Source organism: Nelusetta ayraudi, unplaced genomic scaffold (genome assembly GCF_046127955.1).
Source record: "Nelusetta ayraudi isolate G7.1 ecotype Tasmania unplaced genomic scaffold, CSIRO-AGI_Nayr_v1 ptg000019l, whole genome shotgun sequence".
NCBI lineage: Eukaryota > Metazoa > Chordata > Actinopteri > Tetraodontiformes > Monacanthidae > Nelusetta > Nelusetta ayraudi.
Window position 1 is genome coordinate 3929259 of NW_027466069.1, and position 24839 is coordinate 3954097.

General features: G+C 47.6%; 3 protein-coding genes across 7 annotated transcripts in view; 2 read left to right on the plus strand and 1 right to left on the minus strand.

The window, feature by feature from the left end:
* On the plus strand, positions 1 to 16422 carry ampd2b (adenosine monophosphate deaminase 2b). Of its 4 annotated transcripts, none has more exons than XM_076026462.1 (18): positions 1 to 501; positions 8877 to 9001; positions 9092 to 9222; positions 9319 to 9387; positions 9474 to 9576; positions 9679 to 9886; positions 10584 to 10725; positions 11056 to 11145; positions 11249 to 11378; positions 11503 to 11697; positions 11808 to 11939; positions 12039 to 12202; positions 12993 to 13119; positions 13208 to 13371; positions 13992 to 14112; positions 14253 to 14426; positions 14855 to 14965; positions 15059 to 16422. In XM_076026462.1, exons 1-18 carry the CDS (start codon positions 375 to 377, stop codon positions 15272 to 15274), a joined length of 2529 nt encoding a protein of 842 aa, XP_075882577.1. In that variant the 5' UTR covers positions 1 to 374; the 3' UTR covers positions 15275 to 16422. The 4 variants fall into 4 exon arrangements, with proteins under 4 accessions (XP_075882577.1, XP_075882578.1, XP_075882580.1 ...); XM_076026463.1 differs by lacking the exon at positions 1 to 501 and adding an exon at positions 3291 to 3449; XM_076026465.1 differs by lacking the exon at positions 1 to 501 and adding an exon at positions 3418 to 3442.
* Positions 407 to 20906, plus strand: LOC142888295 (glutathione S-transferase Mu 3-like). 2 transcript variants are annotated; one of them, XM_076026467.1, is made up of 9 exons: positions 407 to 410; positions 17401 to 17467; positions 19330 to 19405; positions 19615 to 19679; positions 19770 to 19851; positions 19984 to 20081; positions 20177 to 20272; positions 20366 to 20476; positions 20598 to 20906. In XM_076026467.1, exons 2-9 carry the CDS (start codon positions 17432 to 17434, stop codon positions 20691 to 20693), a joined length of 660 nt encoding a protein of 219 aa, XP_075882582.1. In that variant the 5' UTR covers positions 407 to 410; positions 17401 to 17431; the 3' UTR covers positions 20694 to 20906. The 2 variants fall into 2 exon arrangements, with proteins under 2 accessions (XP_075882582.1, XP_075882583.1); XM_076026468.1 differs by lacking the exon at positions 407 to 410.
* The window catches only part of eps8l3b (EPS8 signaling adaptor L3b), an 8241-nt gene continuing 4118 nt past the window's right edge, over positions 20717 to 24839 (minus strand). The window contains exons 10-19 of the mRNA XM_076026059.1: positions 24591 to 24794; positions 24188 to 24262; positions 23924 to 24069; positions 23499 to 23661; positions 23375 to 23412; positions 23114 to 23201; positions 21821 to 21937; positions 21650 to 21747; positions 21416 to 21548; positions 20717 to 21334 (exon numbers count right to left, since the gene is read on the minus strand). Coding sequence (XP_075882174.1) covers positions 21293 to 21334; positions 21416 to 21548; positions 21650 to 21747; positions 21821 to 21937; positions 23114 to 23201; positions 23375 to 23412; positions 23499 to 23661; positions 23924 to 24069; positions 24188 to 24262; positions 24591 to 24794 — 1104 coding nt within the window. The 3' untranslated portion in view covers positions 20717 to 21292. The remainder of the gene's footprint in view (positions 21335 to 21415; positions 21549 to 21649; positions 21748 to 21820; positions 21938 to 23113; positions 23202 to 23374; positions 23413 to 23498; positions 23662 to 23923; positions 24070 to 24187; positions 24263 to 24590; positions 24795 to 24839) is intronic.

Here is a 24839-nt window from a genome sequence, read left to right on the forward strand (position 1 = left end):
GCTCGTGCGTGCGCTGCAGCAGCTCCGGCACGAGAGTCGCTCTGAAGTGGGGGGGAGGGGGGCGTGGCCTGTTTCCCCTGCAGAGGGATGCTCCGCTGCTCGCCCGCCGCACGCTGCAACTCTCCGGAAATCCCTGCACGTTGCACGCACACACACTCACTCGCGCGCGCGCACACGGTCCCTCGAGCTCACAGCATCTGTGCCACATCTCTCCTCCTCCTCTACTTCTTCTTCTTCTTCTTCGCCGCCTCCTCCTCTTCTTCCCTCTGCTCCTCTGTCACTCCGGCGCTCCGTCCGTCCTGTGAGGGTCTGACTCACTCCGCTCCTCCTCCTCCTCAGCATCGCGCCGACACAGAGCTGCTCAGCCTGGGAACATGTCCTCCAACATGCCCCCCGGGACCGCAGCAGCAGCAGCAGCAGCAGCAGCGGCAGCGGCCAAGATCAAACCTCTGTCCCCCTACCGGAAGCGAGGCAGCCTGCAGTACACGGCCAGCAGCACAGGTGAGCTTCATGGTGGGGGGGAGTGGGTTGTTGTTGTTGTTTTAATTTGTTGCTTTAATTGAAATACAAGAAGAGAAGAGAAGAGAAGAGAAGATGTTCCTACCCTGAGCTGAGCTCCAGGTGACCCTGAGCTCATGTCAAAGCATCGAAAAACAAAACAAGAGACAGCAGCGCCACTTTGTTTGTGCGAGTGTTTTGTGTTGAGCGGAGGCCCCGCCGCCGTGTTTGTCCCCACTTTGAGGCGCAGACCTGTTGATTAGCAGAGGCGGCTGCACTTCCATGCCGCCTCTGCTGCCGCTGAACACTCATCTTGCTAATCTGTATTTATTCACTAGTTGGGATTTCTTCTCTTCAGCGTCACTCATTCTTTGAAACTGCGGCGGCAAGTTGTCAAAGATGATCCGCATCATCATTTCTTTTTATTAGGGGGTCTTCATTAACGTACTGCCTGAATGGTGCAGCCCGGTGTCAAGCCCTGGGGGTCTGCAGGGTGAGTTTGGTACCTCCTGCTGAATGGCGTGGGGATTAGGCTCCGCTCTGATGTATATCAGCCTTTCATCCACACTACAAAGATAGCTGCCCCCCCTCGCTCAGTCGGACACATTTTCCCTTGAAATGTAAAACAGTCTGTAGGAACCTGCACGTCCACACAGTGCGGCGTTAAATAGAGCCGTGGTAAAACAGAGAGAGAGAGAGCGCTTAAGCTGTATTGGATGACGTACAAATCCAGCGCTATAGATTTTAAGAAGAGGGCGCTTATAAAGGCGGAGGACGAATAATATGAAATATGTATGCATACGTTGAACAGAAAGGAATTAAAAACACGCTTGCGGTGGTCAGACGGGGGCAACAGCAGGGCGGCAGCAGGTGCAGAGAAACATTTTGTTTCCCCTGCAGCCTCAGCAGGAGGCCTGAGCCATCAGCGTCCTCCTCCTCCTCCTCCTCCTCCTTCTCCCTCCTACAATTACTGGATGAGATCTCCGGTGATTACCTTCAATTTTCAGCTCGTCAACGGCTGCAGAAATTGGCCCGGCCTGCTCGGAGCGCCAGGAATAAATCGTCTTCCAGACGTCCTGGCGGCGCTTGCCCACACATTTCCGCTCTCTCCTCATCTGGGGGAGGGTAAAGACTCAGGGGGATTTGATTTGGAGAGTCTCTGTTTTAGTGTAACACTTGTGTTTGTTTCTGTCGCTCTCTTTTTTTTTCTTTTTTTTTTTCAAAATCCTCATCCAGGGACTAAGTGAGCAAGCAGAGATGATGTCTGGTGAGTCATGTTGTTCAGAGGGTAGTTTGGGGCCGATTGTACAGTACAGTGTGTGTAAACAGGTGCCGCCTGTTCACGTGCGGCACTTTATTGCTTTGGCTTGATTCATTTAACAAAGTGCAGCAGCAGCAGCAGCAGCAGCAGCAGCAGCAGCAGCAGATGATGTCCGAGGGATCTCTGCGGCTCAAACAGGCAGAAAAGGCCCCTGCAGGCGCTGCTCGACAGCTTGTCGTCGTCGTTGTCATTTGTGCGACTCGGACAGCCTCATTCGCAGCGGCCGGTCTGGTGCGAGAAGCAGCACCACGTCCGGATTTAGCGCTTTGTTGCAAGAGGACTGTGTTTGTAGAGCGAGCGAACGCGGCGGAGAAAAGGCTTCGGGTGAGTCACTTTGTTGGCTGTGAGAAAAGGTAGTTCTGAGATTAGAGCGTCACACACCCGCCCACACACAGTACACACACACACACGCCCACACACACACACTGGCCCATTGTTTGGCATTCTATGTAAGCTGCTGAACTGCCTGAATCCAACAAAAAAAAAAGTTCAGGTCTTTGCTTGCAGGCGAAGAACCAGCATTGAGAAATGAGATAAACTGGAAGCCTAACAAATCCAATATGATAGAAATAAATTATATAACGCATGCTGTCTTGGAACACAGGCAGGTCACATGATGTGAGCAGACTGTTCAGACAGGTAACGATAAACAGATAAGTCAAAATCAGTCAAAAAAAAAATGTTTTAGAAATATTGAATGTTTAAGACAGCATATTTCTATGATTCGTTCATATTTTTGTGCCAATAAAGACATTTTTAAATGTTTTTGACATGTTTTATTTGTTTGGATCTGGCTCATAATGTGCACCACGCTCATTGTTGGTTATTTTCATAATTTTATTCATTGCATCGTTGTTTGCTCTGGACCTGCAGGGCGTTGCTTTGTTTTGGGAAACTATGTTGCATATAACCAAGTGTGATTGTTAAGTTATTACTGTATTTAAGATTAGCTGAGGGCTTCATCTCTGCACGTTAAAGCAGCAGTGCATAGTTTTGAAATAGAAAAAGAATCAGTAACTCCTGCCAGGATGAAGAAGCACCTTTGAGCACATTGTACTTCGCCCGCATGCTACATGCTGCTTACCGCCTCCTTCCACCCCCCCCCCCCCCACACACACACACACACGCGCACACATACACACATACACACACTCACAAATGGGCCTCTGTCTTGTGAGCAGATACAATAATCACCTCACAGAGAGACAGAGAAACACCCCGCAGAGTAAATCTCTGAAAGTCCAAACGGTTATCAGTGTTTGAGGGCTGTGTTTTACCGCGGGGCTCCTCGGCCCGACACGCCTTCACCTGATAGCGACGCTGCTCCTCCCTGGACGTCCACTCATACGTTGGGCGCCAGTCGTCCAGTTCCGCCGTGTGTCATCTGTGTCCCAACATCCTGCCGGGAGGAGGTGACCCGTGCTCTTGTGGGCGGGGCCAGTGGTTTAGTAATACATCACGGGCAGAGATGCGTGAGTCCAGCTGGGGGTTTAACTTGTGGAGCGCCAGGTCGTTGATTGAAAGTCTCTGTCAGAAATCAGAATATCTATTATTTATTTATTTTTTATTATTTTTTTTTTTTAAAAGGAAAGTGACATCCTGTCTGGACTCCCATACCCCGAGGTCTGTGGTATGTATTTTCACCGGATGGTCCTTTAAATTTCTATTTCACTAGAGTCAGTGTTTGTCCTTCCTACATTATTTTTAAGCAGAAATCTGTGTCTGTATATCAGAGTTTTGTGTTAAGACTTTGCATGACATTCCACGGCTAACTTAATATTGCACACATGCAAAATTGAATTTCAAATTTAAAAAATCTCACCGAAAATAAATAAAACGTAAATAAAAATAGAATGACTTTATTTTATTTTATTTTTTTATTTGCAGCCTTCTGATTTAAATTTCAACAGTAACCTTTTTCCACAGGCTAACACTACATTAAAAAAAAAATAAAAATAACAACTATTCACCAGTTAAGTATTCATAACAACATACCAGCAGAGCATTCTGGGATTTGCAGTATTAGCATTGCATGTGCTGTATAATACCGGAGGGCCAGCTCGAGTAGTGATGTAATATTGCCTGAAATTTGTCCCGCATTGTAATTATATTTGGCCTGTGGGCCAGAGTTAGACACCTATGCCATAGTGAGTTTATCTCTGCAAGCTCTTGTTGTACTGAGGGTTGCGTGTGCGTGATGCAGCATTTGACCATTAGGCGGCGCCTGCTCTGAGTGAATGCAGCACTGAGTGCTGCTTGATGTCCAGACTGTTGAGCTGCCCTGTTTAAAGGTTCAGTCACACGATGAGTATCATCAGGAGCGGTTCTGTCTGGAAGGAACTTTAAATAAAAGCCAACAATATTTACACCTGAAGGAGGCTAAGTGGCGCTTTCAGTCCAATCTGTCGTCAAGTCTGTGGTGTTTGAGAGTCGCCCTGTCTGGATCAGTACTCCTTAAACTGAATTAACCCAGATTTGGAGAAGCTCTTTTTGTGTAAACTAGTGAAAATCTGTTTGTTTCTTTTTTTTGGTGGTGCTACTGACTGTTTTTGTCTGAAGATTATGTTTTTGAACTTTAAATGAAACATTCTCATCCTGCTCTACAGTATAAAAACATCCGTCTTTGTGCTCCTTCTAGCTCAGTGGCAAGAGTTTTTTTTTTTTCCAGTTTGGCCCCTGATTGCAGGCTGCTATTTCCACCTGCTCACACACAGAAAAAAAATGTTAAGGCAGGTTGTGGAAAATTTCAAAATAAGATCACAGATGTCTGATGGGGTTAATGAAGTATTCACTGTGTTCTAGGAGCTCTGTGTTGTTTCTGTGTCCATATGAGTTTTTTTTTTAACTGGGAATTTAGCAACCTGTCAACCTGACACTGACCTGTAGGTGCCCGTTAACCTTTGACCTTGCTTTGACCTCTTTAAACAACTGCATCAAAATGGCACCATGTTCACTTGGCGAGTTCTCAAAGCTTTAACGATGCGTGAAAACATTCGACGGTGTCGCCTTTTGCTGTGGAACAAGTCAGACAGCCACAAGCCACCTCGCCTGGTGGAAGCAGGTATTTTTCTGTTTGTGGCTCAGGAACAGGAAACGATAAGGACACAAAAGCGATTGCGTCAGGGTTGGCGAAGGTGAGGGTTTTGTCATTCGGCGGCCGGTTCTGAATTGAGAAACCTGGAGCTGAACTGCGGATGCCGCACAGCGAGGGGGAGATAAGAGCGGCAGCGCAAACAGAGAGTGCAGAGAGTGCAGCCGTGGAGTGAGTGCAGGTTCAGAGCCACGACTGAAGTGTTTTTCTTTACGTCTGTCGACCTTTTCGTTTTCTGTGAAATTCTCAATCAATTTGCAGTTTGTTCAAATCGAAAAAACATTTTCCTCAGTCTTTTTAAAAAAATTTTGGACTTACTGTATATTAGTATTTTATTAGAGAAAGACAATTTATCACCCAAAAATGCAGCTGAAGAAACCACCACTTCAAGCACTGAGTCCCTGATGTGCCGCCTATTTAATTCCAGCACACACGAGCAGCAGTCAGCCGAGCTCGTGGCCGCCGCGCTGCCCCTTTAACGCCGTCCTTCACGCGAGAGGAGGCTGATGCGCCGTCTCATTCACTAAAAACCACGGACTCTCAGATCTGCGACACTAAAACACGCCGAGCATGCGGTCTCTGCAAAAAAACTACAAAAAAACCCCCCAAAACACGCTGCTGGGCCGCCGGGGCTGCGACGTCGAGGCAGAGGAGGGATGGGGAGTGCTGGGTGAGCAACAATCCGCGTCCACCGGTGGCGCTGTGAGGCGGTCTGCTCCTCCCCCCACCCCCGCCTCCTCTGCCTCCTGTGGTACGTCCCAGATAGATGTCAGAGGCATTAAAATGAGGAGGATCAGCTCCAGAGGCAGCTAGTGCAGCGACAGCTGGCCTCAACCAGGAGCCTCCCACAGCAGAGGGGTGGGGGTCACTCTGGGGCAGCTGATGGATCTGCCGGAGCAGCTCTTTGTATGTATGACAGGGACAGACTGACTGACTCTTTGACTGGTGTGAGTGCGGAGTATCGCTTATGTTGTCGTTGTTGTTGTTGTTGTTGTTGTTGTTGTTGTTGTTGTTGTTATGTGTCTTCCTCCATGTCTTGACATGTGACAATGTTTTGATCGTCTTTGTGCCTCTCCATCCTTTTACCTCCGTCCCCCCCGCCCTCCCGCTGTCTCGCTCCCCTCCACCGTCGGCCCCTGCTAGCTGCCGGTTAGCGCCGGCTCTGAGCAGGCAGGCAGGTGCACTCGGTCAGCCTCAAAAGTACAAACAACCCTCTTCCCCCTTCTGACACACCAACACTCCCCACCAACCCCTCCCCCGTTTCACCTCTGCCTGTCCTCTCAGCGGCTTTGTGTTACAGCCCCGGGCCGTGCTGAGCTGTTGGTTGTTTGTCTCGTGGAGAAAAACAGAAGAGCTCCAGCGAGGTGCAGCCATGCGCAGCCAAGGAGGAGAGATGATGGTTTTCTTTTTCTGCAGCCGAACCGGGGTTGCTTTCCGAGGCTGGCGCACCTTTTATCTATTCGCGTGTTGTCCCAGCGAGCGAGGCTGGCAGCAAAGGAAATAGGTTTCTGCCACGACCTGCAACACGTGCACCTTTAGGAACTGAAGCAGCTCAGGCCACCAGAGGCCTCTCATGTGGTTTTAGAGGTTGTTTGATGCAGAGTGAAGCTGCTGCAGGCAGGCAACTGCTAAACACCCAAGATCAGTGCGATGATATGAGTTGTTTGTTTGATTTTCTACCGCAAAAAATGTTGCTCTCTTATTGCCTTTGACACAATTGTGGAAACTGCTGTCCTTCACTGTGACATTTCGAACAGATCTCGACCTTTAGATAACACCGTGCATGCCTGATTAAGTGCACCAGTGAAGCATGGATGAAAATCACGTGGAAGTCGATGTTTTCATTTTCACTTTAATCCACTCTGGTGCAGGAATGCCTCGGAGGATCTTGCTGACTTTGGCTGCTGCTGCTGCTGCGCTTGCACCATCGCTGCAGTGTTAATAAGAATTCCCAGTCCCAGAATTCGCCGTGCAAACGAACCCGCTGCGCCGCTCTGTTTACATATTCCCGCTCTCTCTGCAGCACATGTGAGCCGTGAGTAATGACGTGTCTCGCTGTGAGTCATTCACTGCCGGTGGCTCAGGGCGGAATATGGACAGTGTGTTGTTGTTCGCTGCGGGTCGACATTGGCTGCTGGTGCATTCAGTGAATCCGAGGAAAACTGTGAATCTCTTGGTGTTGACCTCTGAGGATGTCGTGGTCCTCTGGCGGCGGCGGCGGCGGCGGCGGTGGTGGCAGCGGCCGGGTTCCTCCTGTTCCTCCAGCCAGGCTCTAACAGGAAGTGCCTTCTTGACACCTGGCCTCCTGACCTCCCAGCCTCAGACGCCCCCCTGCGACCCCCCTCCTTCCTCCCAGAGGAGCAAACAAACATCAGCTTTTACTCAGGTCGGTGTTTAAGCTGCGTGCCGCTGATGAAAAATGCATGCTGCGCTCATCCCTCGGCGCCGCTATGCTCTCCGACTCTGCTCGCCGACCCGGTTCTCGGGCTCATCTGTTGCGCTGACAACCTGCTGCTGCGAGACGCAGAAACACTTCAGCCCCGGCACGCTGCGCAGCGTTAAGTGGTCGAGTTTCATCTCTGAGTGCTCGGTTCCCCTTCTGTGGCTGATGTGTGTGTGTGTGTGTGTGTGTGTGTGAGAGAGAGAGAGAAAGGTGGGGGAGGGGCCGGGTGGTCGTTACATAATCATAGATGCTACCGATCCAAATATAGAAGCCATTATGAGGATTAACCGTCAGGCCCGGCTCCAGGCCCGGCCGTGGATGTCGTTGCTAGTGGTCGCCTGCTGCCCTCCGCAGAGACGGTCGTCTCCTATCGCAACACTGTGATAAGACCTGGAACCGACAGCAGGCATGCAGCCCTGCAGGAGGAGTCCATCGGCACACGGTCTGGGTTTTCACGCAGTCGAATTTTTGTCCCAGAGAACGCAGCGGGAAACAGCTTTAGTTTTCAACGACTGGTTGGTTGTTGTCTGTGTTTAAACAGCGTCTCCTCCTGTGGTGGCATCTGTGGATGGAAGCCGCGTTCTAATGCAAATGAAACAGCAGGAACTCCCATCAGGGTCCCGTATTGTACCGAGTGCCCTCCCACTCCCACCCCACCCACAACTCCACCCTCCCATCTCCGGTCACCGGAGCAGACACGAACACACACACACACACACACCATGAAATATTCAGCAGGATGATGAATATTTCAGTCGCAGGTGTTGTGTCGTTTTGAGAGGAAAGATTAATAACCGTGCAGCCTCGGCGGGAGACGGGAAACAAAGCGGCGGGAGCAAGAAATCTCGTTTCTGCTTTCTTCGCCGCAGCGCCAACGTCCTTTATTTCTGGGTTTGTGTAGGATGCAGAGGCCGCAACAACAGAGAGTGTTAGCCAGTGTAAGTGCTGACTGGCTCTGTACCTGAATGCCCCCGTCTGTGTGTGTCTAAGTGTGTGTGTGTGCAGCACAAACAGCTGCTGAGCTTCACTGTTTCGCCAGAGCCAGCGCCAATTCCCAGCTGGGACCCACTCCAGCAAACCCCCTGTTACCCTGAGTGCAGCAGAGAGCCATCTGGCCAAAGCAAGAAAGAAAGAAACTCTCTTGGTGACCAGAAACAGAAACCCAGAATATTTAGCCCTCTGTTTAAAACCGCCTGCCAAAAAACCCCACTGGGTTTTAGCTTACCGCTATAGCTGATTCAACTTGTTTGGAAGGAGACAAAACCGAGGAGTCGTGGCCCATCGTAAAGAACAATTGGTGCCCTTTGTGACATCACAAAGTGTTGATTTCCAGAATTGTCCGTTGTAGCCCTAGTTTCCTGTAAAGTGAATAGACGCGTGTTCATGTTAGAACTGTTGCTGTGGCGTTTTTTTTGTGTTACAATACCACAAAATTTCAAAACTTCTAAACACGCAAGTGACAAGCTTCTTATCTCTCACTCTCTCTCACTCTCTCTCTCTCTCTCTCTCTCTCTCTCTCTCAGTCGATCTCCGCGGCGCTCGCCACCTGCTCACTTCCCAGCATTCCTTGCCCGGCATCCCCGTGGCCTTGAAACAGTCCATCGACCTGCGCACATCCATGGACGGCAAGTACAAAGAGATCGCGGAGGTCAGTTTGCGTTTTGTTGGAGCCCCGCAGCTGTTGTCAAACCCGCTGGCAACGCTGCTCACCGTGTCCCGTCCCTCTCCTCTCGCGAAGGAGCTGTTCTCTCGCACCCTGGCGGAGAGCGAGATGCGCAGCGCCCCCTACGAGTTCCCGGAGGACTCCCCCATCGAGCAGCTGGAGGAGCGGCGCCACCGCCTGGAGAGGCAGATCAGCCAGGATGTCAAGTAAGGCCTTCGCTCTGCTCCGTACGCTCACGCGAAGCTTTGCCCTCGCGGAGCACGCGCGCTAACGGTTTAGCCCCGCCTCCGCTGTGCGCTCAGGTTTGAACCCGACATCCTCCTGCGAGCCAAGCAGGAGTTCATGAAGACGGACAGCGCCACCGATCTGGAGTGAGTGTTGCAAGTGCTGCTGCTGCTGTCAGTAAAATGTGCATCCACAGCTGCCGAGATGGAAAATAAGTGGAGTCTCTCACTAGATACATGAAGGAGGAGAGCCAGACCCCCGACCTGCAGGAGAGGGAGGCGGTTCCGGAGCGGGAGTACCAGAGAGTCACCATATCGGGGGAGGAGAAGTGTGGGGTGAGTCAGCGGTGGGTGGGTGGGTGGGTGGGGAGCCAACTCTGACCTCCTCTCTTGAAAACGTCATTCAACATTCACCTCCGTCATGATGTTTCCGTCAAGGTTCCCTTCACGGATCTGCTGGATGCTGCCAAATGTGTGGTGAAGGCTCTCTTCATCCGGCAGAAGTACATGGGCCTGTCGCTGCAGAGCTTCTGCAGGATCACGGCTCGCTACCTGCAGGAGCTGAGCGAGGGGCCCCTGGACCCGGATCTGGAGCCAGATGAGGAGGAGCTCCAGGAGGCCGCTGCCGCCACCTCTGCCGCTGCAGGTTGGACATGTTGACACCCTCCATTATCCTCCATCCAAGTCATGAAGTGAGTTGAATCGGCTCAGTTTGGCTCGCTGGCCACTTTATGAGATACACTTACCGAGTTGGACCCCCTTCAATCTCTTTAACCGCTTAATCCAACAAGTTGCTCTCAAAGAGCAAGAGTGCTGGGGTTGAATAGCTGTACCTATTCAAGTGGCCATTGAATAAACAACAAAGGAGAGCTGATTTAACTTACTGCAGAACTTTCCGTTCCATTTTAAAGCACAGGAGAGTTTGTTTCTTCAGACCATGATCACTCTGTTGAAGAACATCTGTCCTCAGAGCCTCGATTCAGTCAGAAAAGGTCTATAAAAGAGAATAAACGTAATAAATAAATGATTAATCATAAAAGTAAGAATATATTAGGGGCTTCTGGATCATAGACACACACTCCACTTCTTCTACACTCTGGTTCCTTCCCCTACTCCTGGTTATTTCCAGAATTTCACATCTTCACACACAAGAACTGCTACTCACGTTCACGTCCTGTTCCGCTTGCACCCTCACACTGACACGTCTCCCCGGCACTCCCGCACATTTCACCGTCCATCTGTGGCGCAGCCATCACCGTATGTAGGCCGCTCGGCTCTCCGACCTCACAGCCGCACGTGTCTTCGCGCCTCTGACGAGCCGCCGTGTCGTGTCCCGCCCTCAGGCGCCTCGAAGAACGCGGCCGCCTCCAGAACGCACCCGTACGAGAACCCGGAGCGGGCCGGCGCCCTCCCCGACCTGGGCTACGGCTGCAAGATGGTGGACGGCGTCATGCATGTGTACACCGAGAGGAACGTCATGGAAAAGTGAGTTTTTTCAGAAAACAAAAGAAAAACGATCCTCTGGACCCAATGGTTAGCACTATTGCCTCACTCACTATTGGAAAAGGGCTGAAAAAGAAAAAAAAAAGAAAAAGAAAAGGTCTGGGTGGAGTTTGCATGTTCTCCCTGTGTCTTCGTGGGTTCTCTGTGGGTTCTCCGGCTTCCTCCCACACTCCAAAAACCTGCATGTGAGGTGAATTGGGAACTCTAAATTGTCCATAGGTGTGTGTGTAAGCGTAAATGTTTGTTTGTCGTTCTTTTGATTGTCTGGGACTTTTTGAGAGACTTCTGGTGACATTCTGGTGTTTCCAACAGAGCCACAGAGCTGGACCTGCCCTACCCGGACCTGCAGGAATACATCGCTGACATGAACGTCATGATGGCCCTCATCATCAACGGCCCAGTGTGAGTTGAGGATGCGCTTTTCGTTTAAACACCCACACACTCTCGTCTAGTCTTGTTTTTTCAGAAAGAACCCGACCCAGACTTTTGTACTTTTGTGCCACAGAAAGTCTTTCTGCTACCGCCGGCTGCAGTACCTCAGCTCCAAGTTCCAGATGCACATCCTGCTGAATGAGATGAAAGAGCTGGCGGCGCAGAAAAAAGTCCCGCACCGAGACTTCTACAATATCCGGAAGGTGAACCTGAGAAGCCCGCTGAGCCCGACCGGAGGGAGATATTTTTTTGTTGTTGTTCCGCCGCGGCTCATATTGGAGAGTGTGCAACAATAATGATGAGCTTTTTGAACCAATCGTCCGGCAGGTGGACACGCACATCCACGCCTCCTCCTGCATGAACCAGAAGCACCTTCTGCGCTTCATCAAGAGAGCCATGAAGAAGTACCCTCGGGAGATCGTGCACGTGGAAAAGGGGAAGGAACAGACGCTGATGGAGGTGTTTGAGAGCATGAACCTGACGGCCTTCGACCTGAGCGTGGACACACTGGACATGCACGCCGTGAGTGTGTGTCTGTGTGTGTGACGTTGATCCCGCAAGAAGGCAGCAGCGTCACATTGTCCCCCCGACCCTCACTCTCTCTCTCTTTCTCTCTCTATCTCTCCACGCAGGACCGCAACACTTTCCATCGCTTCGACAAGTTCAACGCCAAGTACAACCCCATCGGCGAGTCCATCCTCAGGGAGATCTTCATCAAGACCGACAACCACATCGAGGGGAAGTACTTCGCTCACATTATCAAGGTACTGGCCAGGTCGTCCGCCAAGCAGCTGGTGTCTGCAAGCCGATGACGCGCTGACGCCCCCTGCTGGCTGTTTGTGTGCGTGTTACCTGCCTCCTAGGAGGTGATGGCCGACCTGGAGGAGAGCAAATACCAGAACGAGGAGCTGCGACTCTCCATCTACGGACGCTCCCGGGACGAGTGGGACAAGCTGGCCAAGTGGGCCGTCCAACACCAGGTCTACTCCAACAACGTGCGCTGGCTCGTGCAAGTTCCCCGACTCTTGTGAGTGCAACTGCTTCACTTTCCTTACTCTGTTTAGTTTAATTGTCAATAAGTAGATTAATGTGCACTCGCAATTCGTTCAGCAGCTAAAGGTACCTTTTAAAAAGTGTGCAGAGTGCATGAAAAGAAACAAAAAAAAATGCCGAATAATCAAAAACAAAATGATAGTCATATGATCATATGAATGAATGAATGAATGAACGAATGAATTTATCAATACATTTTATATGTATAAAATATGTAACAATTTGTACATACAAAATACCCTTTCTTCAGTTTGTAGCAAAATATTGCCAAATATTGCTACACAGATATCCATCTAAATGCATAATATATAAACACCCATATAAATATATAACATATATATACTACACAAACATCTATATAAACATATAATTATAAAATAAAAATATACTACATACATATCCTTACAAATATAAATATAATGCAACACAATATACAGTATATACATAGTATAATATATATGCATATACTACACAGATATCCATTTAAATACATAATATATACACAAACATACTACATAACTATTCCTTTAAATTTATACTATATACTAAGTTAATTGCAATATAACAATCAACACTATAATAAGAAGCTTGATTTGTCACTGCATCTAGCACAAATATGAAAACATACTCAAATCCTTATTTAAATCTATTTTTTCATATTTCTATTATTGTATCTAAATTTGAATGGCTCCTTCACATATTTGCGCTGCAGTAAAAGTGGCCTTCCCTTAATGTGCCCCCCCCCCCCCCCCCCTTCCCTGCAGTGATGTCTATCACACCAGCAAGCAGCTGTGCAACTTCCAGGAGATGCTGGAGAACATCTTCATGCCTCTGTTTGAGGTCACCGTGGACCCCAGCAGCCACCCGGAGCTGCACCTCTTCCTGCAGCACGTGAGAAAACACGCCCTGGTTCATATATAAGCATTAAATAGCGTAAAGGCTCCCATACAGCAGCCTCATCACGGCCGTCCCGTTGCAGGTCGTGGGTTTTGACAGCGTCGACGACGAGTCCAAGCCCGAGCAGCATATCTTCAACCTGGACAGCCCACTGCCGGGCAACTGGACGGAGGAGGAGAACCCCCCCTATGCCTACTACCTCTACTACATGTATGCAAACATGACCGTCCTCAATCACCTGCGCAGGTAAGTTGATAATGTCACAGCCCATGTTGCCGCACAACGTCCAGCAGAAAACACAGAGGTGTTAATGATTAATGGTTGGGTGGTTCAGTTGGGTAACTGTCAATTTAGCCTCTCAGTCAACTCCACGGAGACGGGAAAATACCATCTGTTTGTCTTTTTCTTACTGTACTTTTTTTTTTAAACAAAGGGCTAAATATGCCCACTTCTGCCCTTCCCTCCATTGGAGATCTACAGAGATTTCCGGATTCAGTTTATTGCATGAGGATTAGACGGCACCTTTATACCAATGGGAGCTATTGAGTCACCATCATAATTTTAACTTTTCTCCCTTTGAAAAATCACATGCCAGGGATTACAAAAGGGTCTTACATGCCAGGAGAAACAGTGTCATGTTTCATTTTGCCTTTTTTAAAAAAAAATAAGAATAGATTTTATTTTTTGACGCATTTTTGGATACCATAAGTTACCGTAGAAAACAAGATAATAAAAGCAATTAATCAGTCCATCGTTTAAAAAATTGCATTAGTAAAACAGTGTTTTGTAGTATGTGTGCCCTGTTTGATGGTTGAGGCCACTGAGCCATCTTTCTAATGAGTGTGTGTCTGTCTGTCTGTCTCCAGGCAGCAGGGCTTTCACGCCTTCGTCCTTCGCCCTCACTGCGGAGAAGCCGGCCCCATCCACCACCTGGTGTCTGGCTTCATGCTGTCGGAGAACATCTCCCACGGGCTGCTCCTCAGAAAGGTGTGACCTGAATAGCGGCAACACTCTCCCCGCGATGAAGCGACATACAATTCCAAAAAGACTGGAGAGTGTGTGTGTATGTGTGTTGTCAAGGCTGCAGCGCTGATGCAACACTGCCTGCTCTGTCCTCCCCCCCACAGGCTCCTGTGCTGCAGTATCTCTACTACCTGGCACAGATCGGCATTGCCATGTCTCCTCTCAGCAATAACAGCCTGTTCCTCAGCTACCACCGGAACCCGCTGCCAGAGTATCTGTCCAGAGGCCTCATGGTCTCCCTGTCCACCGACGACCCCCTGCAGTTTCACTTCACCAAGGTCAGCGTGCACGCGCTGCTGCAAAACTGATTAACTGTGTAACATTTATGGGGTCAAACAAGGAGAAAAGGCAACAACAAATACTTATCTATGTAACAAATTGTCTTGACCTGGTGTGAGGCACTTAAGAGATCAAGAGTTACATCAGGAAACAACATCAACATTGTTTGCAGTATGCTTTCCTACCATTAGGTGCTGCTGAATCTTTTTAGCTCATTAGCCTTTAAATATATATATTTTTAAAATGCTTAAATCTCGGTTGAATGCATGGCTGATGTGTCTCATGTTAGTTACATAAAGCTACACAAGATGTGTGAATTTTCTGTTTTTTTCTCACCACTAGTTGGCGCCAAATCGGGACCCTTGATTAATGACTGTTAATGAGACAGCGTGAAGCTCAACTTGACATGTTTTGTTGCTTCCTGCAGGAGCCCCTGATGGAAGAATACAGCATCGCTGCCCAGGTGTGGAAGCTGAGCTCCTGCGACATGTGCGAGCTGGCCAGGAACAGCGTGTTGATGAGCGGATTCTCGCAGAAGGTCTGACTTTCAATACCCGACGCATCCCGCGCTTTGTCCCTCTCCGCAGTCCGTTGTTTAACTTTCCACCCTCTCGCCCCTCCTCTGCGTCAGGTGAAGAGATCCTGGCTTGGCCCCGACAGCATCAAAGAGGGTCAGGAGGGCAACGACATCAGGCGCACCAACGTCCCCGACATCCGCGTGGCCTTTCGCTACGAGACCATGTGCGAGGAGCTGAACTTGATCACGCAGGCCATCCGCACCGACGAGCTGGAGACCATCGAGGAGGAGGGCAGTCTGTGTATGGCAGCCGTGCAGGGACGGAAGTGAAGAAGACAGCAGAAAAGAAAACAAAAAAACAAAAACTGGCCACTGTGTTTCCTGTTTTCCCGTCAAGCCTTTGCACAGATTTACCAGGTAAACATACCTGACCTGCAGAAACGAGAGAGTCGCCTCCGTGGCTGTGGAGGAAAGAACTGGAAGGGACCTTAAAACTGTGTACTCTCCCTTTTTGTGACACAAACATTAGAATCATCTTTTTTAATTTGTCACACACTTGTTTTAATGCTGTTTTTTTTTGTTTTGTTTTTTTTTTATTTTATTTGTATTTAAAAATGTTGTAATATTTTACAAGTCATATTTCTCTAAATGGATTTGACACTGTCCAAAGAGCACCAGGTGATTTAAGGTTCAACTTCAAACCGTCTCAACCATCTCCAACGTTGACCAGCAAGCAGTTGAAAGTTGAAAGAAATTAAAATAATTCACGACAAATTATCTTTTAAAAATCAGATATTACATTGATAATCGACATCTAGAGGAGCTTGTCTCTGTTCCACCCAGTTGCCTACAGGAGTTTTCTGTGGAAGGTGACTCAGACATTTTACCTGAAGGACCTCCAAAAAACCTGCTGCTCGGTGTCATCCCCAGCCACAGCCCTCAGATTATCCTTCTTGAGTGGCTCTGCTTCTCATGACGATCTATCTCCTTGCACCTGTTCTTGGTGTTGTTTAGTGTTTACAGTGACTCAATGGGGCCCCGTAAAAACACCCCCATAACTTACTTAATTGTACACGTTTTTGCTTTAAAGTTGTCTCGTGGGTTGTTTTTTTTTTTGACTTTGTGAGTCTTGTTTTCTTTGACGGCCTGTGTTCTGGCTCCATCTATCCTGTCTCATATTTGAACCGCAGCTCATATTGTCATTTTTATTGTGCAGTGAACGATGCATGATCTGTTCCCTCAGGTTCCACAACTCGTGCCAAATATGTAAAATAAGCACAGAGACTTGACCGGCTAGCCCTTACAACTCCCTGACCTTTTAGTTCTGAATCCTGGTGTTGTCTTTCAAGCTGCTCCGTATTCACAAAGCGACAATTGTTCTTCCCAGAGATTTATATGTGCAGCCTGTGACATGATATTATTTGTTGTTGGTTGTGTCCAAGAAAATAAATGTCTTTCTGATTGCTCGACTGCCTTGCTGACAACTGATTGGGTTTAGTTTTGTGAAATGTATAATCATGTGTTTTAAAATTAAAAAAATAAATAAATCACATAATCATGTGTAGAAATTACGCAGAAATCCAACGTTGTAGGTCTTCTACGCCTTCTCGCCAGCAGCCCGGCTTGAAAAATACATGCTTTTCAGTTTAGTGATTTAACACGGTCGTCTTAACAAGTTTTCCCACTGTTGTGTACCTTGTACATGCTACACATTCCGTTAAGGTGGCGTATGGTTGTTCTACTACACGAGCATGAAGGGTGGGGTGTAAAAGGCTTGAGGGCAACTACAAGTATAAACGGCCTCCTTTGGTGTGTATCTGCTCATTACGTAAATATATATGCTTGACAGGATAGATGGAGCCAGAACACAGGCCGTCAAAGAAAACAAGACTCACAAAGTCAAAAAAAAAAAGTTATGTATGTGCGACTTAGGATGTCTCGTTTTCTCTTTCATTTCACGGATCACAACAAATGTTGCAGTGGACCTTTAAGAAAAGAAAAGACAGCAGAAGCTTGCAAATCATGTGAGCGATGATGAAGCACAACTCAGTGGGTTAAACCTGGTCACGGACTTCAGAGAGAGAAAAAAAAAAAACTACACAATGGTCCCCAGCCTTGCCGACGCACAGTCAAACGTGTGATCGACTCGGGTTAAAATGCTTCATCCCGATATAAACTTGACTGTTCTTCTCCCACACAAGCGAACTCCGCCGCCGGCTTTCCCGCATGACTTGGCAAAATTTCATGTTCCGCTCCGCTGTCAAAACGTCACGGCAATAGTTGCATAAGTGTGAACAAAAGATTCGGTTGAGGGAGAGCGAGTCCGTGTCCCCGCCCGCCCGGCTCTGACTGTCTCCTCCCTCCTGGTCAGTCGTGAAAGACACCGCCGGTGCTTCTCCTCCCCCTTCTACCGCCACACACGCAGTCTTCTCCCCCACCGTCTGCCTCAAGTGTTCGCAGCAGCAGATTCCTGAACCTTCGCTCAAAATGCCCATGAAACTGGCTTACTGGGACATTCGCGGGGTGAGACGAACCGTTTGTTTTTGACGTTTCATTCATTGCAAGCGCGGCATAGCGTCGCCTAAAAAGTCCCTTCCGTGCAGAGCAGTGACGGTGTGTGACGTTTGCTCGTTCATAAAAAAAAAACAAAAAACAAAATGTAATATCAAGATTTGCATTCGGACTTTGCGGCGGCTTCTTTTGTCACCGCGCAATACTGGCGTGCACGTGCTCGCGCTCGCGCCGTGTAGTTGGCGTTGACCTGTTTGTTTAAAAAAAAAAAAAAAAAAAAAAAAAAAAGGTCGGCCGTCAAACAAAAACAGATTTCACTTTGAATCTCAAACTATGATGAACAAAATGCATCTATACTTTAAATACCTGCATTTTGCATGATGCCAGCAGTTCGCGTTATTATTTGTTTTTCCTTTTTTACACACATCGATAATTCGAGAGTCTCGAAGTATCGATGTTTTGTTTCATTGTTGTTTTCTTTAAAAACACGCGAAAACTACCTGGGTTGTCGCGCGATCTTGCAATCCTCGCGTGAACCGATCGAGCCGCTGCGCGAGACGCTCTGCTCGTAAAACGCGTCCTGTGTGGGAGGGTGCCGGAGCGTGAGCAGAGCGTCAACGCGGTCGCTCTGCTGACGCTCTGCAGACGCTTCTGGTGTAAAACAGCAACGACGCTAACTATCGACATCTTGCAGCCGGAGTTATGCCTATAATAAGTGAAGAGAGTCGCCAGTTAAATATTCATTTTATGGTTTAACTGGCCGTGAACGCGTTCTAGACCCTGGGGTCGTTTATTATTTTTTCTTCATTGACTTAACAAAAGAACAAAACAATAGTGGACATTTCGAGTGGATCCCACTAGTTACGAGTTGTCACCTGCGGGCACCTTCACCTCTGTACTTCCTTTGGCCGTTATCAGAACAGGTCAACGTCGAATTGTGTAATTGCTTCTGCAGGTGTCTTGCCGAGTTGCACTGAAGTGCACGTCAACAACCCCTTATTAATTGATCTTATTAAGTCATGCGGAGTCGTGGTGACTATGATAACCAACTCGACCGCTTTCATAGAAAGCCAAGTAACATCTTCACGGCTCAGCGACGTGCTAGTAACGCCAAAAGACAAAGTGCTTTTTTTCCAGCCACAAATAGAACCCATTTCAAGTTTGAGCTGGAGTAAATATATAAAATATCATGTTTGTTTAAACTTCTTTCAAAATATGTCGCAGCTCAGTTTCTGAGGAAGGTGGCCAAGACCTTCTGAAGTCAATTCTTCCCTTTAAATTCCTCAGAAAAAAAAAATTAAAAAAAATCTCAGAACCCACAGATTTTAGGCAGACGGACTACTACAGGTTGTATGATTGCGCCAAAGTGCGCATGTGGGGGCGTTGACTTGATGAGCCATGTAACTGGATAACCTAATCCATCAGCGGTGTTAAGTTGTTGCTGAACATTCTTCTTTTGTTCTGCGCCGTCTGTTTCCAATTTAGCCTGCTCTTTTGCACTTTGTGGAGTTTTTCTCTGTTTGGTTGATCTGAAAAGGAATAGACACATTTCATTCAGCTTGAGGGCCTTGCATGTGATAAGTCAGCAGAGCAGAAGGACAGGAGGTGATTTGAATTGAAAATACAGTGTGTTTTTCTTGGGTGAAGTTTATAAAATAAAAGACTTCAGTGTTTTCAAGCATTCATATATATATAGCCCAGAATGTGGACTTCCTCTGGGCTTTTTTTGTTTGTTTGTTTGTTTGCAATCACACTCTTGGCAAGTTGTGACCTCTGGCTTAGAAACAAAAGCTCTAAAACCACTTGTAGTATTGTATTAAAGTGAGATCTTGGCTGTGTTACTAATATTTTCTGATCTGTGGACTTATTTGCAGCTGGCCCAGCCGGCCCGTCTACTGCTGGAGTACACAGGCACCGAGTATGAGGACAAGTTTTACCGCTGCGGTGAAGGTAAGGCGATGAAAGAAATGAACGAGAACCCCAGTGACACATCCTTTATCCGTCTGTGAGTCCTCGTTAAAATAATTTTAAAAAAACCTGCTGAAGTCCGTGGCTTAGTGTGCGTCTGTGAAAGTCACCTCGTGTGTCTCCAGCACAACTGTTGTTCTTTGAATGCACAGGCCTGCTTACAGTACGTGACCCCTTTCTTTCCCTCCCAGCGCCAAACTATGACAAGAGCTGCTGGTTTGACGAAAAACCTACACTTGGAATGGAATTCCCCAACGTAAGTATGACCTATGTGTGTGCACGTATGTTGAAATGTGCAGCTACAGCGTTGGCAGTAACTGGGATTGTGATTTACGTCCGACTGCAGCTCCCCTACTTGGAGGATGGAGACAGGAAGATTGTGCAGAGCAATGCCATCATGAGATACATTGCTCGTAAACACAATTTGTGTAAGTGGAGACTCTTTCTTTTTTCTCGTCCTTTATAATAAATCAAATAAATCTTCCTCGTTGGTTAATGTTTTCACATTCGGATCCGTTCTTTGTCGTGTTGGTGTCCTGATAAGTCTGATGTCATCACAGGTGGCGAGACGGAGGATGAGAAGGTCCGAGTCGACATCTTGGAGAACCAGTCCATGGATTTCAGGAACGGCTTTGTCAGGTTGTGCTACGGCGATTTTGTGAGTTCCTCCACACAAGTTTTTTTTCAAGACGACGTGTCATTGTTGATATCCGAGCCAGTACTAATGGTACTTTTGGCCTCTTTGACCCCCAGGGGAGGCTCAAGCCGGCGTACATCGAAGAACTGTCTGGAAAATTGAAGCAGTTCTCAGGGTTCCTGGGAGACAGGAAGTGGTTTGCGGGGGACAAGGTGTGTGTATGTGTGTGTGTGCTGCATGAATTCAGTTGTTGCACAGTTTATCGGTGCGTTTTCAGCTCCCCCCGCCCCCCCCTCTTCCAACAGATCACTTTTGTGGACTTTATCATGTACGAGCTGTTGGACCAGCACAGGATGTGTCATTCTTCTTGCCTGGATGATTTTGCCAATCTCAAAGACCTCATGAACAGATTTGAGGTGCGTGCATGCAACTAATGCAAACATGAAAAATGTCTTTTTCAGACCATGTTCTGTTTGTCTCAGGTTCTGCCTGTGTGCTGAATGCACAAGAACTTGTCTCACGTTTGTGTTATTTCAGGCTCTGGAAAAAATTGCTGCCTACATGAAGTCCGACCGATTCATCAAGACTCCTGTCAACAACAAGATGGCCCAATGGGGAAACAAAAAAGAGTAACTGTCACATAGCGTCCAGTAGTGGTAGTTCACAAACAAGTTTGTTGTGGAACATTTCTTTCAAGTCCAATTTTTTGCATCAGAAAAATAAGTCCACATTCGCCTTTTGAAGGTGGGAAGAAACTTTATTTTTATTGAAAGCACTTAAGTTCTGTTTGACTTTAATTCTTTGTGATGCCTATAAAAAGCACAATTAAAGTACATCTTGTTTAAACTTTGCCTTTGTTTTTGTAATTAAATATATAGAACACATTGTAGCATATAACATAAAAAAATATACAGCAAGTAAATAAAATAGTTCAGGAGCATGGCTATTGTAGTGCTAAATCATAGCGGCTCATCAGTAATCCTTTCTTGCCCTCTAATTTTTAGCGCATTAATGAATGAATGAATTAATTTATATTAACAGAATTTACTTGAAATTACATTTTCGATCAGTTGGACAGTTTTGTCATTCAGCAGCCCACCCTCACTGCTTTGACAAATTGACATTAATTAGTATTCAGTCATAATTTGCATTTTAATTTGATGCTGAGAGCCCCAACTGCGCTAAAAGATATAATTGCTCCGGGCGTTTCTCCGAAGAAAGGAGGTGGCGTCTCAGTAGTGGCCGCCGCGCATGCCGAAAGATTCATTGGAGAGCTGCAGGGAGAAGGAGCACGGTTATCGTCTTAACATGCAGTCTGTGCGTGTTTGTGTGCATCACGTGACCTGGTGCTTTACCGCGATGGATGACTTGACGGCCTGCAGCTGGAAGAAGACTTTGCCTCCTTCCTCCGGACACACTGTCCGTATTTCATCCTTGGTCATTCCCAGAAGCAGTTTACCAGTCAGCACCCCAAGCGTGTTCACAGTGCTACGTGCAAAAAAAAAAAACCAACAAAAAACGGATGAATAAGTGACGTTGTTTCAGACAAAACGCAAGGACGACAACACTTGTCACTTTGTGTGTCTCACATTCTGGAGAAGCCTTTGTACTCCAGCCAGGCTTTGACCTGCGGCGACGAGGAGGTCATGTCCAGAGTCGGAGGCGATCCGACTCCGCGGCTGGTTGGCTGTGGAGGAGAGCAGAGAGGTTAAAAGGTTGCGGTGACCCAGCAGGGAGGGCGGCCGTGTCGAAGAACATACCGGCGAATCGGCCGCGAGTCCGTTGCTCCTCACTGTCTCCAGGACTCTCTGTGGAACGTTGCCTTCATCGCCGAGCTGGTTGCGAATGAGCCACCACTGTTTGGACTTTTGGATCACCTGCAGAGCGCAAAAACAAAAAGGTGTAACCTCAGCAATCTTGAAGAGAAAATGGCACATTTAGCACGCTGTTTGCATCCTCCCACAAAAAAATCTCGGTTCTGGCTTGCTTCCTCTAACATCTAACATCTGAAAGGAGACAACAAGGCCATCTCATTGGCTGGAGCCGACGCCTGGCGAGGGTGTTGAGTTGATACTGAACCAGGGAAGAGATGAGTTTGTGTGACATCACAAAGGACAAATTCCCAAATGTGAATGTTTCAACACACTTTCTGAAAGGCACAGCAGGCCAAAGAAGTTTTCTTGATGTTAGAAATCTCCAAAGACAGTTTTAAAATGACATGACAATATTTTAGACACAAATTGACACTGAAAAACTGCAGTGTGCTTCATTCTGTGAATAAACCATTTCACAGTAAAATGTTAAAGCTTAAAGATGCTTAAATCAGCTTTCTTCCAAATGCTCCGTGTCGATCTTTAGTAAGTCGTCTTGACCATGTCAACATGTCGAAATGCATTGAGTCACTGCCATGTCATTGGCTGATAAGATACTTTTCTCGAGTTTTTCCACATGCACTTTGCAACCTCAGGTGGCCTGAAAGGCCTCTTGATTTTATTGCTCCAGTCCAGGGTGACAGATTTACTTTGTATTTGCAGCACTAATGTAGCAGAGCACGGCTACTAGTTTTAAAGGTTAAGTGTGTAATATTTGGAGATTTTGAAGAAGAAACAGCGACATCAAGTGGTTATCTGTAAGATTGCAGCGTCTTTCACTCTCCCTCCTCTCCCTGTGAACTACGGTGGCCTGTGCACCCAAACATGGATACCTCGTCCATTATTTTCGTCACTGCTTTATTTGACATTACAAGCAGTGACCCTAATTATGAAACATGCTGTCAGGTGGGCTGGATTGTCCACACCAGGCTTCCTTAGAAATATGGCGGCGCAACATGGCTGCTACTGGTAGCAAGACCCTTGAAAATCGTTCTAAGGGTAGGAAAACCAAATTGCATTTATTGTACTGCAATTATACACTTTTATTAATGTATTTATGGTTTCTATATTAAGCTATTATCACAAATGAAGCTGAATTTTATACACTGGACCTTTAAAATCAGCATTATATCACACAAGATGTTTTTGAAGATGAAAAAAACCCAACACGCTCGTACACACCTGCACCATTTCGCCCTTCATGACGGTCAGCTCACGGTTGTTCCTGGCCACGAAGTCGTAGGTGACCCGTATGAGAGGGTCACCGATGCTGAAAGCAGTCACACATTTTAAGGGGCATCAAAGCATGTGATAGTGAGAGGGTCACCGATGCTGAAAGCAGTCACACATTTTAAGGGGCATCAAAGCATGTGATAGTGAACTCATCACCACCGCCTTAAAAAAAATAAATAAATAACTGTGTTGCTGTGTGACAACACTCACTATGTTGGTGGTGGGGACACGTGGCCGTTGCTTACAGGCTGTACAGAAACACACGGAGCGCACAGTCATGCAACTGGATGAGAGCGGTGATGTCTGGATTAGATAAGATCAACTTTGGCCTCACCTCCTCTTGAACGGGTGGGCCCAGCGAGTAGCGCTGGCTGGCGTTCCTGCTGAGCGGGGATTGGTACAGGGGTGACTCGACTGACCTGTGTCGGGGTGGGGACGGCTTCCAGCCGTCGTAGAAATTTGGGATGTAAGGCGGGACGTCCTCTGCCCACCTTGATCTGAGGGGAGGGGAAAATAAGAACACACGCGCAAACAAAAGACAAATTGAACCGTGGAGTTCCACATGTTCTTTTATGACTTTATGAGTGCTTTGCTGCATTCATTCTGCGATAAGGTTTTTATATGTTTGGGTCAGATAAAAGCAAAGGGCAAACACCAGAAAGACAGCATGCGGCTTTGTATCATGTTAATATTAAACTCCTGTCCTGAGCAACATGTGTGTGTACATGTGCGCGCCTCTGCCTCTGCCTCTCTGGCTACCTGGGCAAGTTCCAGCTGTCCCCGAGAGACCTCCACAGCCGGTCCTCCTCGGCGTTGAGGACGTCGGCGAGCAGCCGCAGGGCCGCCACCGTCAGCAGCGGCGACACCACTTTGGGTGGGATTTCAGCGGGGTACAGAGGAGTGACCTGTGGATGGAGAACGCCGCGGAAGGTCAGCGCAAAAAAAAAAATTGCAGCGTCTGTTTTTGAGGTGCAAAAAAAACCAAAAACAAAACAAAAGACAGACAAAGTAGAAGGAGCTCACCATGGCCAGAGTGTTGAAAAAGATGTGGACAAATTCTGGAGCGCTTGGGTTGGACAGCGCTCCGTCCACCAGGCCCTGAATTATACAGAAGAAAATAAAATGTATTAGTTCCGTTTAGGTTGCGACGCTTTTTCCAAATCAGGTGCTTTTTTAATTTCCCACACTGGACCCATTTTCATTTTTGACTACGGCGGAGCAGCCTTATTTCTCAGCCATATTTAGCCCCCTGTTTACTGCCTCCCGCAACTGAAGGCATCACAGAGACATCACAGAGGTCTGATTTCTAGATCACACCTTCTGAAGCGGACACACTTTTGATATTTTTGAGATTTAGAGTTGTTGATCCATATGCTTTTTTTTCTCATCATCCGGGACCTCTGAGGGCATCGGGGGCCGCACTCACCAGCAGATTGATGCCGTATTTGATTTTCTGCAGAGCGGAGATGTACTCCTCGGTCGAGGGCAGAAGAACGACTGGCAGTTTCTTTGACTTCTTGGTGAGCCCCATCATGTTTTTCTTCTTCACCTCTGCCGGTGTGCCTTTGGCGGCTTTGGATATTTTTTCCAGGAAGATCTCGAAGTCGGCGATCACGTGGTTGAAGATTTCCTACAGAGAGGAGGAGGAGGAGGAGCAGGGAAGCGAAAAGGTCAG

Coding starts and splice junctions, on each gene's coding strand:
- ampd2b (XM_076026462.1), top strand. CDS start 375: ATGTCCTCCAACATGCCCCCCGGGACCGCAGCAGCAGCAGCAGCAGCA. Junction 9,887..10,583: donor CGCCACCTCTGCCGCTGCAG/GTTGGACATGTT, acceptor TCCCGCCCTCAG/GCGCCTCGAAGAACGCGGCC. Junction 11,940..12,038: donor ACTTCGCTCACATTATCAAG/GTACTGGCCAGG, acceptor CCTGCCTCCTAG/GAGGTGATGGCCGACCTGGA.
- LOC142888295 (XM_076026467.1), top strand. CDS start 17,432: ATGCCCATGAAACTGGCTTACTGGGACATTCGCGGG. Junction 19,680..19,769: donor TTGGAATGGAATTCCCCAAC/GTAAGTATGACC, acceptor GTCCGACTGCAG/CTCCCCTACTTGGAGGATGG. Junction 20,477..20,597: donor ACCTCATGAACAGATTTGAG/GTGCGTGCATGC, acceptor GTGTTATTTCAG/GCTCTGGAAAAAATTGCTGC.